At 34.3% G+C, this 13,396-nt stretch overlaps 1 protein-coding gene across 2 annotated transcripts in view; it reads left to right on the top strand.

Annotated features, from left to right (window-relative positions):
* Positions 1 to 703: 703 nt before the first annotated feature.
* CLINT1 (clathrin interactor 1) overlaps positions 704 to 13,396 on the top strand; it is a 64,961-nt gene continuing 52,268 nt past the window's right edge. For both annotated transcript variants that reach the window (XM_032210119.1, XM_032210118.1), the window contains exon 1: positions 704 to 931. In XM_032210119.1, the coding sequence (XP_032066010.1) occupies positions 891 to 931 (41 nt within the window). In that variant the 5' untranslated portion in view covers positions 704 to 890. The remainder of the gene's footprint in view (positions 932 to 13,396) is intronic.

The raw sequence follows: 13,396 nt of genomic DNA, 5'->3' as shown, positions 1-13,396 counted from the left end.
GATTTGGACCACTTCTATAAATCAGTTATTTGGGTGTAGTCTAGCACATTCAGGAAATAACAATTAAGCTCCTTCTTCACCTTCTTCAAGTAATATGTTAAACAAAGTCTGAATTTTCCCTTGTGATGGCATGCCAGAAAATAACTACTTAAATGGAACCGGCTAACTGGAAATAATTTGCTGTCTTTAAAAGTACACGTAATATTTAATTTATAACTGCAACTTTGTGGTCCACTTAGGACTTATTTAAGTTCTTTCAGAATAGATTCCAGTTTCAGATCACTTTAAGCTTTAATAACATAGAAACAAAAATACGAAATGAAACTCTACACTTCTTCCTTATTGCTTTTTGGCAGACAAAAACAGTTACGTGGACATTCAACTGCTGAAACCTTTAATTTACAGTTTACTTAAAATTGCATCATTACGACTTCCTTTACCACGAACAACTTCCACTAAAATCCAACTGTTCTGCGCCCAAGAAAGCACTTAATTAAAACTTCAATTCCCAGCAAGCAGTGCGGGACATAGACTTTTCTAAATGCTTCCAACAAGGAGAAGAGCCCGGAAGAGTCCCAGGATGCCATGCGATGGAATGCTCTGCCTTTCCTATTTTCTAACAGGCAACGTCGTTCCTATAGTTCAGGGCTTCGTTGCGTCCAAACTTCATATCCCGGCAGGCTTTGCGACCATGAGCTGCCGGTTTCCGGAGGCAGAACCGAGTTTTTCTCTCTGTGCCGTTGGGGAGGTGGCAAGGCTAGACGGGCCTGGCCTGGCGGTGCCGTGGCTGACGAGCAGCTAGTTGGGCTCCGAGGGGGGAAAAGAAGAAGTCTGGGGGATTAAGAGAAGACTAGACCGGGAGAAGGCCCCTCGGCGGAGCCACCGCCACGATGCTCAATATGTGGAAAGTCCGGGAGCTGGTGGACAAGGCGTGAGTATTATAGGGTGGTAAAGATCTATGGGTCTCTTCTAGGCTTCCCCATCCCTCTCAGACAATCCATCCAGATTTATGGCTATGATTCGTTTTTTTCTCTTCCACCGCAGCTTCTTTCTCTTTCTGGCCATGGGTTCAGGTGCCCCATCCCCTCACCCACCAGACGATCCCACCTCCGTCTAATGCTTCCTGCTAGATCCTAGCCAAGATGCCATCCAGGTTGGCTCTTCTCTTTGGGTTGCCTCTTCCGGCGCCTTTACAGCTTAGAAGCCGTCACAGAAACTTCTTTCTTTTCACCTGCTGTAACTGATATTTTACCTGTTGGCGCTCTGGAGACCTGGCCTTTGGTTGTGGTGTGGGATTTTCAACCATCTCCACCTTCCTAATCCAATTTGATTGCCCTATATTAACTGACTTCAGCAATGCCCCACTTACAGAGGGGTGGTTGGCTTGGATTCCCAAGGTTTATCAATCTGTACCAGACTGTACCCACTACACACACTCTGTTTGGGTAGTTGCCTCTGGCTGATCCTGAGTGTTTCCTTCCCAGGGAGGAATCTTGTTTAGCATAATTGTTTCTTATCTTGCCAGTTCCCTACCCCCGCCCAGTACACTCATAGTCCTTCATGGGGAGTGTGTGTTGAGTGTGCTGGCAAGGCATAACTTTGCATAGAACGGTGCCAGTTCATAAAGGGATTGGAAGCGTTCAAAGGTTTACAGAAATTCACCTTTGGCTTCCATATCTAACACGGTCTCCTTATTACCTTGCTATTCTGCTAAGCCTGCTCAAAAATGTAGGAGGAGGGGAAAAAAGGATAGTGAGAGCGGAAGTAAAATAACTTGTTGTCTTTGACAAAGGTGTGGTGGTTGCTATGTGTAAGAGGTACATTAATGGCGTATTGCATTTCTGTAACAGCCTGTGTGATTCTAACATAGCTGTCACAATAATGCTGGTATCTGCCAGTAATATGCAGGCTGAATAAATTCAGTAATTTTCTACTTTTGCTTAACGGTAGGAAATAATACTTTCATTAATGGCCTTATCACCTAGAATGAAATTGTTTCTTGAAACATGATTAATTAAATCAGTTTTCAAGATCAGTAACTCTCATAAATTTTGCATTATTACTTGACTGCTGGTTAAAGGATATGTTAAATTGTTCCCGCTACCAGCACCTTGAATAATAAATAAGTACATTGCCCAAGTTTGACTTACTTTTGTAAAGTAAGAAGCAAAGGAATCCTTTAGGAACTTTTTGAATAAATTTTGTTGTCTTTATCTGAACAAGCTAAATTTACACAAAGTACTTGTTTAATGGTTCTTGAGAAATGACATGTACAGAATAGTGGATGCATCTTCTAATCTTTGCTTACAGTTGAGTTAGGAAGAAAATGGATTCAATCAGAACTGTGTGTTTCACAAAATAGTTCACTAATGAATTGGATTTAATACCAATTCTTTATGGTGAGACAGTTAAGTGAATTTTGCCCCATTTTACACCTTTCTTGCCACAGTTGTTAAGTGACTCATTGTAGTTATTAAGTTAGTGACATGGTTGTTAAGCGAATCTGGTTTCCCTATTGATTTTGCTTGTCAGAAGATCTCAAAAACTGATCACATGTCCCAGGATACTGCAGTCATCATAATTATGAGTTATTTGCCAAGCATCCGAATTTTTTTAAAAATAGAATTTATTTTTATTTTCAAAACAAACACAACACATAAAATCTTCCCTCTTTACATACTGTAGAAAGTGTATCAGTTGGTTACAAAGGGTTTTCGTGCATCTCGTCCACAGTCATCAAGCATAATTCATATTAACTCAAGTATTTTAACTCAAATATTTATACATGTTACCCTTATATCTCCATTTTTATTTGACTATAATTGTTTAAACGTCCTTCATCATAAAATATACCAAGATTTAATACATAACCACATACTGGCATTTCATTTAATATTTCTAAAATCCTCCAATAACACTGAATTCTTATGTCCTATTCTAGCCAAACATCCATAATATTTAGTAACAAACTTTTCTAATTCTCCTTTCCAGATCACTGTTTGCAATTTTCATCCAGTTTCCTTATATTGTACCCATACATATATATATAGGTTGTCATCATTATCCCTCCTTTATTTGACTATATCCTGTATCATAACATTTTCCCCCTAATAATCAAAACTTAACTGTATCTAACTTTTAACCTTTGTATATAATCCAAAAAGATTTCTAATCTTCCTTTCATGGGTGCCATTCAATATTCATATCCAATTATTACTTATCATAACACTACACATTGTATACATTATTATCATTATCAATTATTTATTTAATTATATCTATTATCACTAAATTTCACTAAGTTTAACTAGTTTTAAGTTATGTTCTTCCATCTATCAACCTGTATCTTTCCAATAACAAAATAATCTGATATCTTCTGCCATTTGTGGTACCAATCGCCTAGTCATCTTCTTGATCAGCTTTGTATAGACTTCTCTTAGCAACTCCTTGCTTATAAGATCTCTCATATAATCTTGATGCCCTCTTTCTGTTTCCTTATTCAGTTTGTCTTTGATTGTCAGCAGTGTAATCAAAACTTTTGCTAGTGGGATTTCTTTTTTAAGTCCATTGGTTCTTTAATTTTATCATCTTCTATATCTTGACCTTTGAAATAGATTTCCTCTCCATTTAATTCCTGTATTCCATTATTTGCATTTTCAGGAACAAACCAATTACCATAGATATCAGCAGGTTTAGTCTCTTTATATTCATTTTCCACTTCGGCTTTTTGAGTTTCAATCACCCCGTTTTGCATTTGATGAACATCCTCAATTTTTTCATCATATTTTCTTGTTATGAGCTCTAGGTATTCCAGTTTTTTCTCTACTATATTTGATGATTTTTGTAGTTCTGAAAATATACTTTGCAAAGTCAAGACCTCTATTTTTCCTTGGGATTGTGTCATTCTGACAAACACAGCTACTCTAGCTTGAAAGATCAACAAAATTAAAGCATAGATTGACAAAGAGCGCTGCTTTCACTTCTCTCTGGTTGAAAATATACTTCAAAGGGACATCTGTGCTCTCTTATCAGTCTGTAGCCAAACAGTAAAGCCTTGTGGCGCCAAGTCAAAGCAATCCGTGAAAGAAAGAAAAACATTCCATTTTGAATACACAAAACTCCAATCAACAATACCTCCCAGCCTCTGGAGCGGAGACACTATTAAAGAGTTTCTTTTTGTATCTTTTTTGTATATCAAATTAGAAAAAGAGGTCCAATCTTTAAATGAATTAGAAAAATACCCACAGCAATAAAAGAGGAAAACTTTAGTCTGTAAATTACAGAGAGTCACAAAGAGAAGGTAGAAGAAGAAAACTTAATCCATCCATTTCAAATGGTTTGCATAGATTCAATCCATGTAAATAGCATTTAAAAAGTAAGATAACCACTGTTCAAAACCATTCCAAATTCAATTCCGCTGCTTGATTCTTCTATTCTTTAAATTGGTTTTTGAGTTTTTATAGGCAGTCTCTTTTTTTAAAACAATAAAAATTCCTCACCAGCTGGAAACACTTTCTCTTTCCACATCCTTCCGTTTTGGAGCTGCCCCGACTTTGTCAGCCTTGGCTGGATTTTTTGTCACTGGCTTGAAGAACTTCTCTTGCTTCTTTCGAGGATTTTGCGATATCTCCGAGATCAGCAAGACATATTCTTCCTGTTCACCGTCTCTTTGGGACGGTTTAAGTCTGTTTGGACCACCCAGCGGCAAAAGTGTTGACTGTGGTCTCAGAGCATTGAGACCACACAACCATCTCTTTGCAACATTGGCTCCTCCCCCCCCAAGCATCCGAATTTTGATCACATGAGCAGAGAATGCTGTAACAGTCATAAACGTGAAAAATGGTCGTAAGTCACTTTTTTCAGTGCCATTGTAACTTTGGTCACTAAACGAACAGTTGTAGGTCAAGGTCTACATGTGTTGTAGACGTTTATTGTAATCAGAAGTAAGTTTTAAGGCTTAACTCAGCCCAAGTAATGTGGTCTTATATTCACCAATTTACATAATTTGTTTTATAAATAAAAATGTTTGAAAAGAAATACTAAGTCCAGTTTAGACAAAACCTTTCCTACATCAAAACAGTTAAATAACACTACAGGCTCAGGAATATGGGTAAAACAGGGGCCTTAAAATCTTTACAAGGAACTTTGCTTTTGACAGAAAACACACCATCTCTACAGACTCTAACAGAAATTGAGTTGACTAGAATGGCTTCCTAGTGTCTAACAACAACAACACAGTTAAACCTCAATTTATCAGCCCTCAATAAAGAGGGCTTAACCATTTGTATTATTCTACTGTTGTTTAAATGATAAAAATTGATACCAATTACATTAGATCAATTTGCTTAGTTGCATCCCTGTGTAAATAGTATAAATTGCCATATTTGTTTACTTATTTAACAGTAATTTGTGAATAGTTGATGCCCTTTCATTAGTTTGTTGAAATGAAATTTCCCTGGATATCCCATTTATTTAATGAACATACTATGAAGCAAAATTTTTGGTACTTTTCAGTTTGAAATTAGGTTTGACCTTGGAATTCCTTGCTGTTCTTCACTAACAAAACAAAATGAAATTAATAACTTGGAAAACAAAGAGTAAAAATATGTTTGGAAAGTTGTGATGAATTTTTATGAGGTTTTTTTAGACCTGTTATGTCTCTTGGTTTTGACTACCTTTGACAGAACACGCTAAACTGAATATAATAGGTTATTGTGATTTATATTTCTGAACTTATGATCTTGTGAATATGATTTTTGGGGCACATAGATAAATATAAATGAATTTAGAAATGTTGGGTTATTTCAGATCCTTTTCAATATCAGCCTTATTTGTTCAGATTATATTTAACATTTGTTTTGCATTTTTTAAGAATCATTTTAATATACAAGAAAGGACAAAAGAAAACAAGTGAAAACAAGAAAAGCATTTTGTAAGCTGCCCGGAGTCCTTCTTTTTCTAAGCTGCCCGGAGTCCTTCGGGATTGGGCGGCATATACATTTTATAAATAAATAAATAATAAATAAATAAATGAATAAATAAATAAATAAATAAATAAATAAATAAAATAATGTATGCAAAAATAAAACAGTTCAAATTTTACACTATACTACATTAAACCATGACCGCAAAGTATAATATTGATCAGAATTTTCCATGATGTTCATAAACATTGAGTTCTTAAACAGAATGCAAACATCAGTCTAAAACTGTAAATCTGGGATGGCACTAACTATTGCAAAAAGGGTAATTGTGTTTGTTTATAGTTCATGCATGATAAATTCATAATTCATCACATACTGATATATTTAATTTAATGGTAAGTTCCAAAATGTTGGCATATATTTAAAATAACATTCGTTTCTTTAAATTGTATTACTATTGTAGTCCCATACTTTACTAACAAATGTATACATATTAAACCAAAAAAGGTCAATAGAGGAACAAATCCTTATGATATGTGTAAGTGTCTCATGATTTTACATTTCCAGTGTAATGAAGTTGGCCACCAACTTGAAATGGATACAAATATGGGGAATTGAGTATTTTGTTGAATTAGTCTCATCCTAAATTTATAAGTTACCCCTTTAAGAATTTTCCAGGCCCTTAATGTTTCAGATTTCTTGCAAATTAACAATATCCATTTTAGCAATAACTTGTAGGCCTTGGTAAACAGTGGTGCTTAAAAAAACCAAAGGAAAGCAAAGGAAAGCTAAAGTAAGATCATAAGCAGGGATCACAATTTCACTTAACAGCCAAGTTGCTTGTCCTGGTCCTGTAGTTCATTTTTTTTTTAGTTTGGTATATAATTTTATGGTTGTATATAGACTTTCAGTGTTAACAGGTGGGTTAAATAAATTATAGTTTTAAAAAATATAGTATCAAAATTAAAAGAATGGTCACCATATGTAAAAATGGCATAATTATATAAGAAAGCAGGGAAAATTGGCTAGGTTCACAGAAAAGGGTACCATGTAGTTCTGAACAATTCACATCTGTTTAAAAGGAGCTTCTGCATGTTATTCCAGAGTGATAGAACTTCACCAGGTTAATTTTTTAAAGTGATATATCTGAACTAGAACTTCTTGATTGTTCCTGTCCTAACAAATGAGAGTTTGACCTTATTTTCTCAGATTGAAAACCAAGCTAAGAATTACAGTTTCACTACACATTTCTTTTCTTTTGGACAAGTTCTTGGTTACATTATTTTTGTGGGCAGAAAAAAGCAAATGAAGTAATTGGTAATGTTTGTCAAAACCTTGCCATATAAAAAACTAGAAATCACCACAATTTTAGTTCATGAGGTTATAGAATGCATCCCTTATCTACTTTGGCATTCCTAAAGTTGATGTCTTTTAGACAATACGGCAATCAATGTGTCAAATTGCTGCCATAAGACTGCCTTGCAGAAAATCCTTTCTGAATGTATCCATCTACATTCCTGATTGTGGAAGCATCCATCAATATATTACTTCACTCAGAAAAGCTACTAGAGAATTAAATAACATTAGATTTATAATCAATTTAACTTTTCCCAAATAAGCTCTCTATTTACATATGTTTTCATAAGTCCAAGAGAAAAAATTAAATATAAAAAAATACCAGTATCATACTTCAGTGTGAATAGACAAATACTGTACATAGGAAAATTTGCTGTATAAAGTATATTATATTGTAATTATTGAGATAAACTATAAAATCCATCCAAGTTTGATAACATTATGGTTCCTGCCTCAAATGTCTCATTAATTTATCTTAGTAAAAAAATAATAATATAGCTATTGAAGAAGTTTTATTAATCCACAACTTAGTTGTTACATTATAGTTTTGCACAGTTATTAACTTAATAATTAACCTAACTTCTAAGATTAAATAATTTTTAAGCTTATGATTTGATCCTGTAAATAAATTCAGTAACCCTAGATCTGAGGAACATTCAGTTTTTTTATTAGTGATGGTGCTTATCTTCTCCCACAAAATGAAAAATTGCCCTTTTTTGGATGACTCCACCAACATTTGGAAGAATGATTTTGATATATATGAGCCAGCCAAACAAGAGTCAAGTCCCAATGATGTATAATCTTCCACTGAATTTCTTGCATTGAAGCTGGAGCTGCCCAGTTTTCATAATTTCTGTCAATTTCTGTATAAATTACTAAAATGAGTATCCCAAGCTTCCTTTAAACCATATGGTTGGTCCTCTATTTCTGATTACAGTAACAACCTATATTTTTTGAAATTGTTCCTTTTGGTTGTTCTAAATAAAGAAGTATTACATTCTTGAAGCTCTCTACTGATTACCTGATTGAGCCTTTAAATTTGGAAAATGGCTTTTCTGTATTGGTGTAACAACTTTTGTCTAATTGCATTTAATTCTTGTTAACTGACTACAGGAGGTTTGGTCAAATCTCCCTGAGTTTTACATATTAAATTAGATAAGACCATAGAACTTTTTAATTTGTCTACCATATTTAATATACATTAAAATTATAAGCAACCCTACTCATATTAAGGTAGAATACAAGATAAAAATAATCCAGTACAGGTCAAGCAAAATAGATGATAATCTGGACATTAATGTATCAAAAGTAGAATTCTCACAGAGATATTTCCTAACCTAGCACTAGGGAAGAAACCATGTCGTTAAAGCTGACTTAAAGGATGGAAAGATTGAGGCAACCCAAACCTCCAAGGGGATACTATTCCAGAGGGTAGGAGTCACACCAGAGAAGATACCACTTCAGTCCCATCAGATCATAGTTTTAAAGCTGGGATCTGTAGCATATCCACTTTGTCAGATCTTGCCAGACAGGCAGAAACATTGAGAGAAAGATGATGTCTCCAATAGCCAGTCTCTAGGCCATGAAAGATTTTATAAGCCACAACCAACACCTTGAATGGCATCTGGGAGAACAAGTGCATTTTGTACAGCAGAACACTTACATATGTGTACCCAGATGCATTCATAACTGGCACAGGCAGTAGTTTCCAAATGGTCTTCATTGGCAGCCACATACAGTATAGAGAAAATTACTGACGTCCACACATGGGATATTACTAATGAATAGCATTAGTAAACATGAGAAAGGATTCCCAATCTGAAAATGGGCATAGTTGGCACACCAAGCAAATTTGAGGAAAAGCTCCTGACCACAGCTGCCATTTGCTGTTTGAGCACAAGCTGTGATCCAGCAGAAACACAAATTGTGTCCTTGTTCTGTCCAATGGAGAGCTACCCCATTTAGAGCTTCCGTAGTTGGGGCTTCAGACTTGACCTCTCCCGCCTCCAGTAGAACCAACTGCAGAAAAAAGAGAATCACTTGAATACTATACCTGCCACTCCTGATCCCTGTGGTTGGGCCAAAAGAATACCATAATTGAAAACTGATGAGAGATCAGAAGGACCACGACAGTTGAACCACCACTATCCTAGTTTCACCAGAACTAAGTCCAAGTTCAATTAGTAGTCTCCGTGTCCTGGCCTGAAATCTGTCTGAAAATGCTCCAGATAATCTATTTCCTCTGGGTAGAATGATGGGAACTCATCAATGGTTGTTGGGGCATCCCAAGAGGATGACTGAAGTTCTGAATTTTTAATTTCTGTTTTTATGTTTTTGTGATTTTACTTCTATGAGCTGCACAAAGTTGTACTCTATGACAAACATACACATATTTTAAATGAATGAATAAGCAATACCAACTATTGTATTAGCCATTGAGTAACAGAATGTATTTTTAGATAAGGTCATCTTTGATTCTGGCCTAGTGCCCGGGGGAAGAACCATAAAGATAGCCAAACTTTCAGTGGAATTATATTTCATAAGACAGGTGCTAGATATAAAACAATTTGGAATTCTAACAATAACATTAGCGGCATTATTCTGCTACTGTATATTGTATAGGTAGAAGATTTTTAATTATATCTTTTCTTTTAATGGAGTAGCTCAATTAGTACAGAGTTTAGAAATAATTTATTACAGAAGTAGTACCAACTATCACAATAGTTCTAGTGAGAATTTCTCCAATGCATCAATTTTAGAGTGAAGTATTATCTGCCTTAGGGTATAACTGCTCCTTGCAGTTCTCTCATTTGGATATCTTATCCTTTCTTGTCTTTTAAGTTACTTTTAAACTTTGGCAATGGAAACAACATAACCTTTGATTTTATAACCTTCAAAACAGTTCTTCAGCAAATGAAATTTGAAGGAAGCAATTAACTTGACTGAAAGACTTAGAAATATTTAATTCAAGGTCGGCAGTCCTTATTGCATTTCTCAAAGTTCAGTATCTTCCATTTGGTAAATTACTATTCCCAAACTTCTCACCAGTGATCCTAATAGCTAGGAAATCCTGGGAGCTGACATCCATACTTTTGAAGACCATTGGAGTGAGGTAGTATGTTTTGATTTTCCAAGCAAAATTATGTATATGAATATCTGAGCTGCTTGAGAAAGGGACTATTAGTACCGGGAAAATTCAGATAGATTTTTTTTTTTTTGTCTTTGGAGGTTTACAAAGAAGTATTATTTTTCTATAGTAGTAATGACTCCTTATGTTTATGTCTGAGATTCCTCTGTTTACTGTAACAATGGGGGGGACTGATTAATTAGAAGTATTTTGTATTATTTGTGAATTAAATAAATAGTAGATCTGACTTTACTATTCCATTTTTTTCTTTTCCTACATCAGTAACTAAATGAGTTATAGCTCTTCTTGCAACATTGTTTTTTTTCAGTTACCAGCCAACAATTATATTTTTATATAATTATCTGTCTCAAAATTGATTATAATGCGCTAATTATAAGGAGAGCCAATTTTCTGCAGATTCTGTAGGAATCAGCTCTTGTTGCCGTCTTCTTTCATTTCTGGTCACACGGTGAAATTTATTTCAGTTTTATTGGTTCTTACTGCAGTACATAATACCACCCAATTATTTTTACTTCAACATACTGTAGTCATCCCTGCAGTGATCATGGCTCATGGAATTTCATGAAATTGCCTTTCTGGTGTGAACCATTTAGTGATTAAGTTCTATTTCTTGGCCCCAAAACATTACCTATTAAGTTACGGTAAGTCTGTGTGTATCCATCCATCCATAGGTGCATATAAAATGAATCATAAAAGTCAGTTTACATTATTTAATTAACGGTAACATTACATCCTTATATTTACCTCTGTTGTTTGACTTTCCTAAAAAGAACCTTTTTAAAATGGTCATTAAATTTTATCTTGCATTGAAAATTTAGTTATTATAAACACTCTTATAGATCACTTTGATCATGGTAAATGAGACATTTAACCTTTAACTATATAAATTAACCTCTTCTTATGGTATATTGAAGATCATTGAGCTATTTTGGTATTTTGAACCATCATGTATTTATACGCAGAAAGTTGATTATTGGTTTATCCTGCTTAATTATGTGCCCCCCACTCTTTTATAGTACACTGGAGAGTGACATTTTATAAAATTAGATAATGAAATAATTTTGTCCTTCAGAATGTCACATGCAGTGATTTCCCTAGGCCATTGAGTACAGAAGTTTAAGAGAATATTTGGTACCAAGATAAACATTGTAAAATTAAAGTTTATTCTTATACAGGGTCTGTTTAAATACATGTGTCTTTAAAAAAAAGCAGTCAGCCAAGTTCTAAATATATGCCATTTGTATAACTGTTGCATTTCATATGTCTTACTTAAACTTAAGTGTCTGTATATGTATCTTCAGTACCTATAGCAGGTGGAAGTACTAGGTGGAATATTGGCTGATAACCTAACTAAGTTGGCCCTGATTAATACTTGGATGGGAAAACCTCCAGTGAATATCAATACTGTAAGCTAGAAGTGAGAAAACATCCCTAAAGAAGGTAGTGCCAAACTACTTCAGTGTAGACAACAAGAATACTATATCAACATCCATGTCCATTTTCTCAACATATATATCACTAAATAAGAATGCCATTCAATTTGGAGACTTTTGTGGATATCATTTGCTGCTTGTTGTTGACTCCTAACAACTGATTGGACCAGCCTTCTTCCTTGGAATAAAGGAGAAAGACCCTCAAATTCCCTTTATTGTCTCTTATCTATGATGATGTATGCAATCTTTTTTCCTCAGTCATTGGGCTTTTTTCAAAAAGTTAAAAGTTCTGTCAGTGAATTGTTGATGTCCATTGTAAGCTGCTGTAACTAAGTGAATAATCAGAATACAAAAATAAAATGTCTTCACCGTTATAGTTGTTTTTCTAGCCCTAGATGATTGGCTTGATTTTACATACTGTTCATCAATTGCTCTTTTTTTAGTATGTAGAGCTTAATTTGATTTTATTAACCCTAAATATCTCATCTTAATTCTGAAACTTATTTTCAGTGATAGGATTTAAGCCAACTTTTCTCTACCTTGTGGTATCCAGATGCCATCCTATTTTAGATTTATGGGAGCTGAAATCTAACACTTCGATAGCACTAGGGAGAAGGAGGTTGTTTTGCTTTATTGGTGTGGAAATAATAATAATGATTCATGTCTTGGTTATATACAGTGTCTTCCCATGAAACAAGGAGCCTCAGATGCATTTAGAATTAGGGAATCATAGTTTTACGTCTAGATTATTAAAATCTGAAATATAGAAGGAATTGAAATGTGTTGCAAGGCTACATTTGTAGTAATCAGGCAATATACATAGCACAGCTGTCTGATTAGCCACAATTTTAGGTAGCTGTACCATAATTTTAAAATAATTTTAAAAAACATTTTAAAACATTTATCATTTTTTGAACACTTTTATTTTAGAAATGAAAAATGTACAAAGGTCAAAAAACAAAATGTCATATTTGGCAGTCTCATCCCTAAGGTTTCACACAAGTATGCCAAAATATTTTGACATTACTGTTTGAAAATCCTGAAGGGCTTCAAACCAAAACACCTTGTGATACTTTGATTTTTTTAAAAATGAAGCAACTTTGTTAAGAAAAAAATTAATTTGGAGACTTGATGTATATATGTATCCATGTATTTTTATATATTCTTGGATACTTTGTATATAAGTATTTTTACACTATGTTGATCATCCATGTCACCATCATAATATCTGATAGTTCTTATTTGGAAGTCTGAAGAAGTATAAAGAAAACACTTTTGGAGTAGTATAAATAAAAATATAAATAACTTAGTGGTTAAATATTATGAATCTTGCAGCAAGGCCATGGTTAAAATTGTCCTGAATAAAGAAACTGCTAATTCTGGGTCTGCACCATTTGGGCTTCTACTGGGTATTGTAAATAAGGCAGAGCACACATTACGGCTTTTAACCCAAAACTAATTACTAGTCTATCTTTCCAGCACATTGTGCAACTTCTAATCAGGTCAATTCTTTTGTTTCTTTTTTTCCTGCAAAT

This window comes from Thamnophis elegans, chromosome 2 (genome assembly GCF_009769535.1).
Source record: "Thamnophis elegans isolate rThaEle1 chromosome 2, rThaEle1.pri, whole genome shotgun sequence".
NCBI lineage: Eukaryota > Metazoa > Chordata > Lepidosauria > Squamata > Colubridae > Thamnophis > Thamnophis elegans.
Note: the sequence above shows the minus strand (reverse complement) of the source record. Positions and strands in the feature narration are given on the sequence as shown.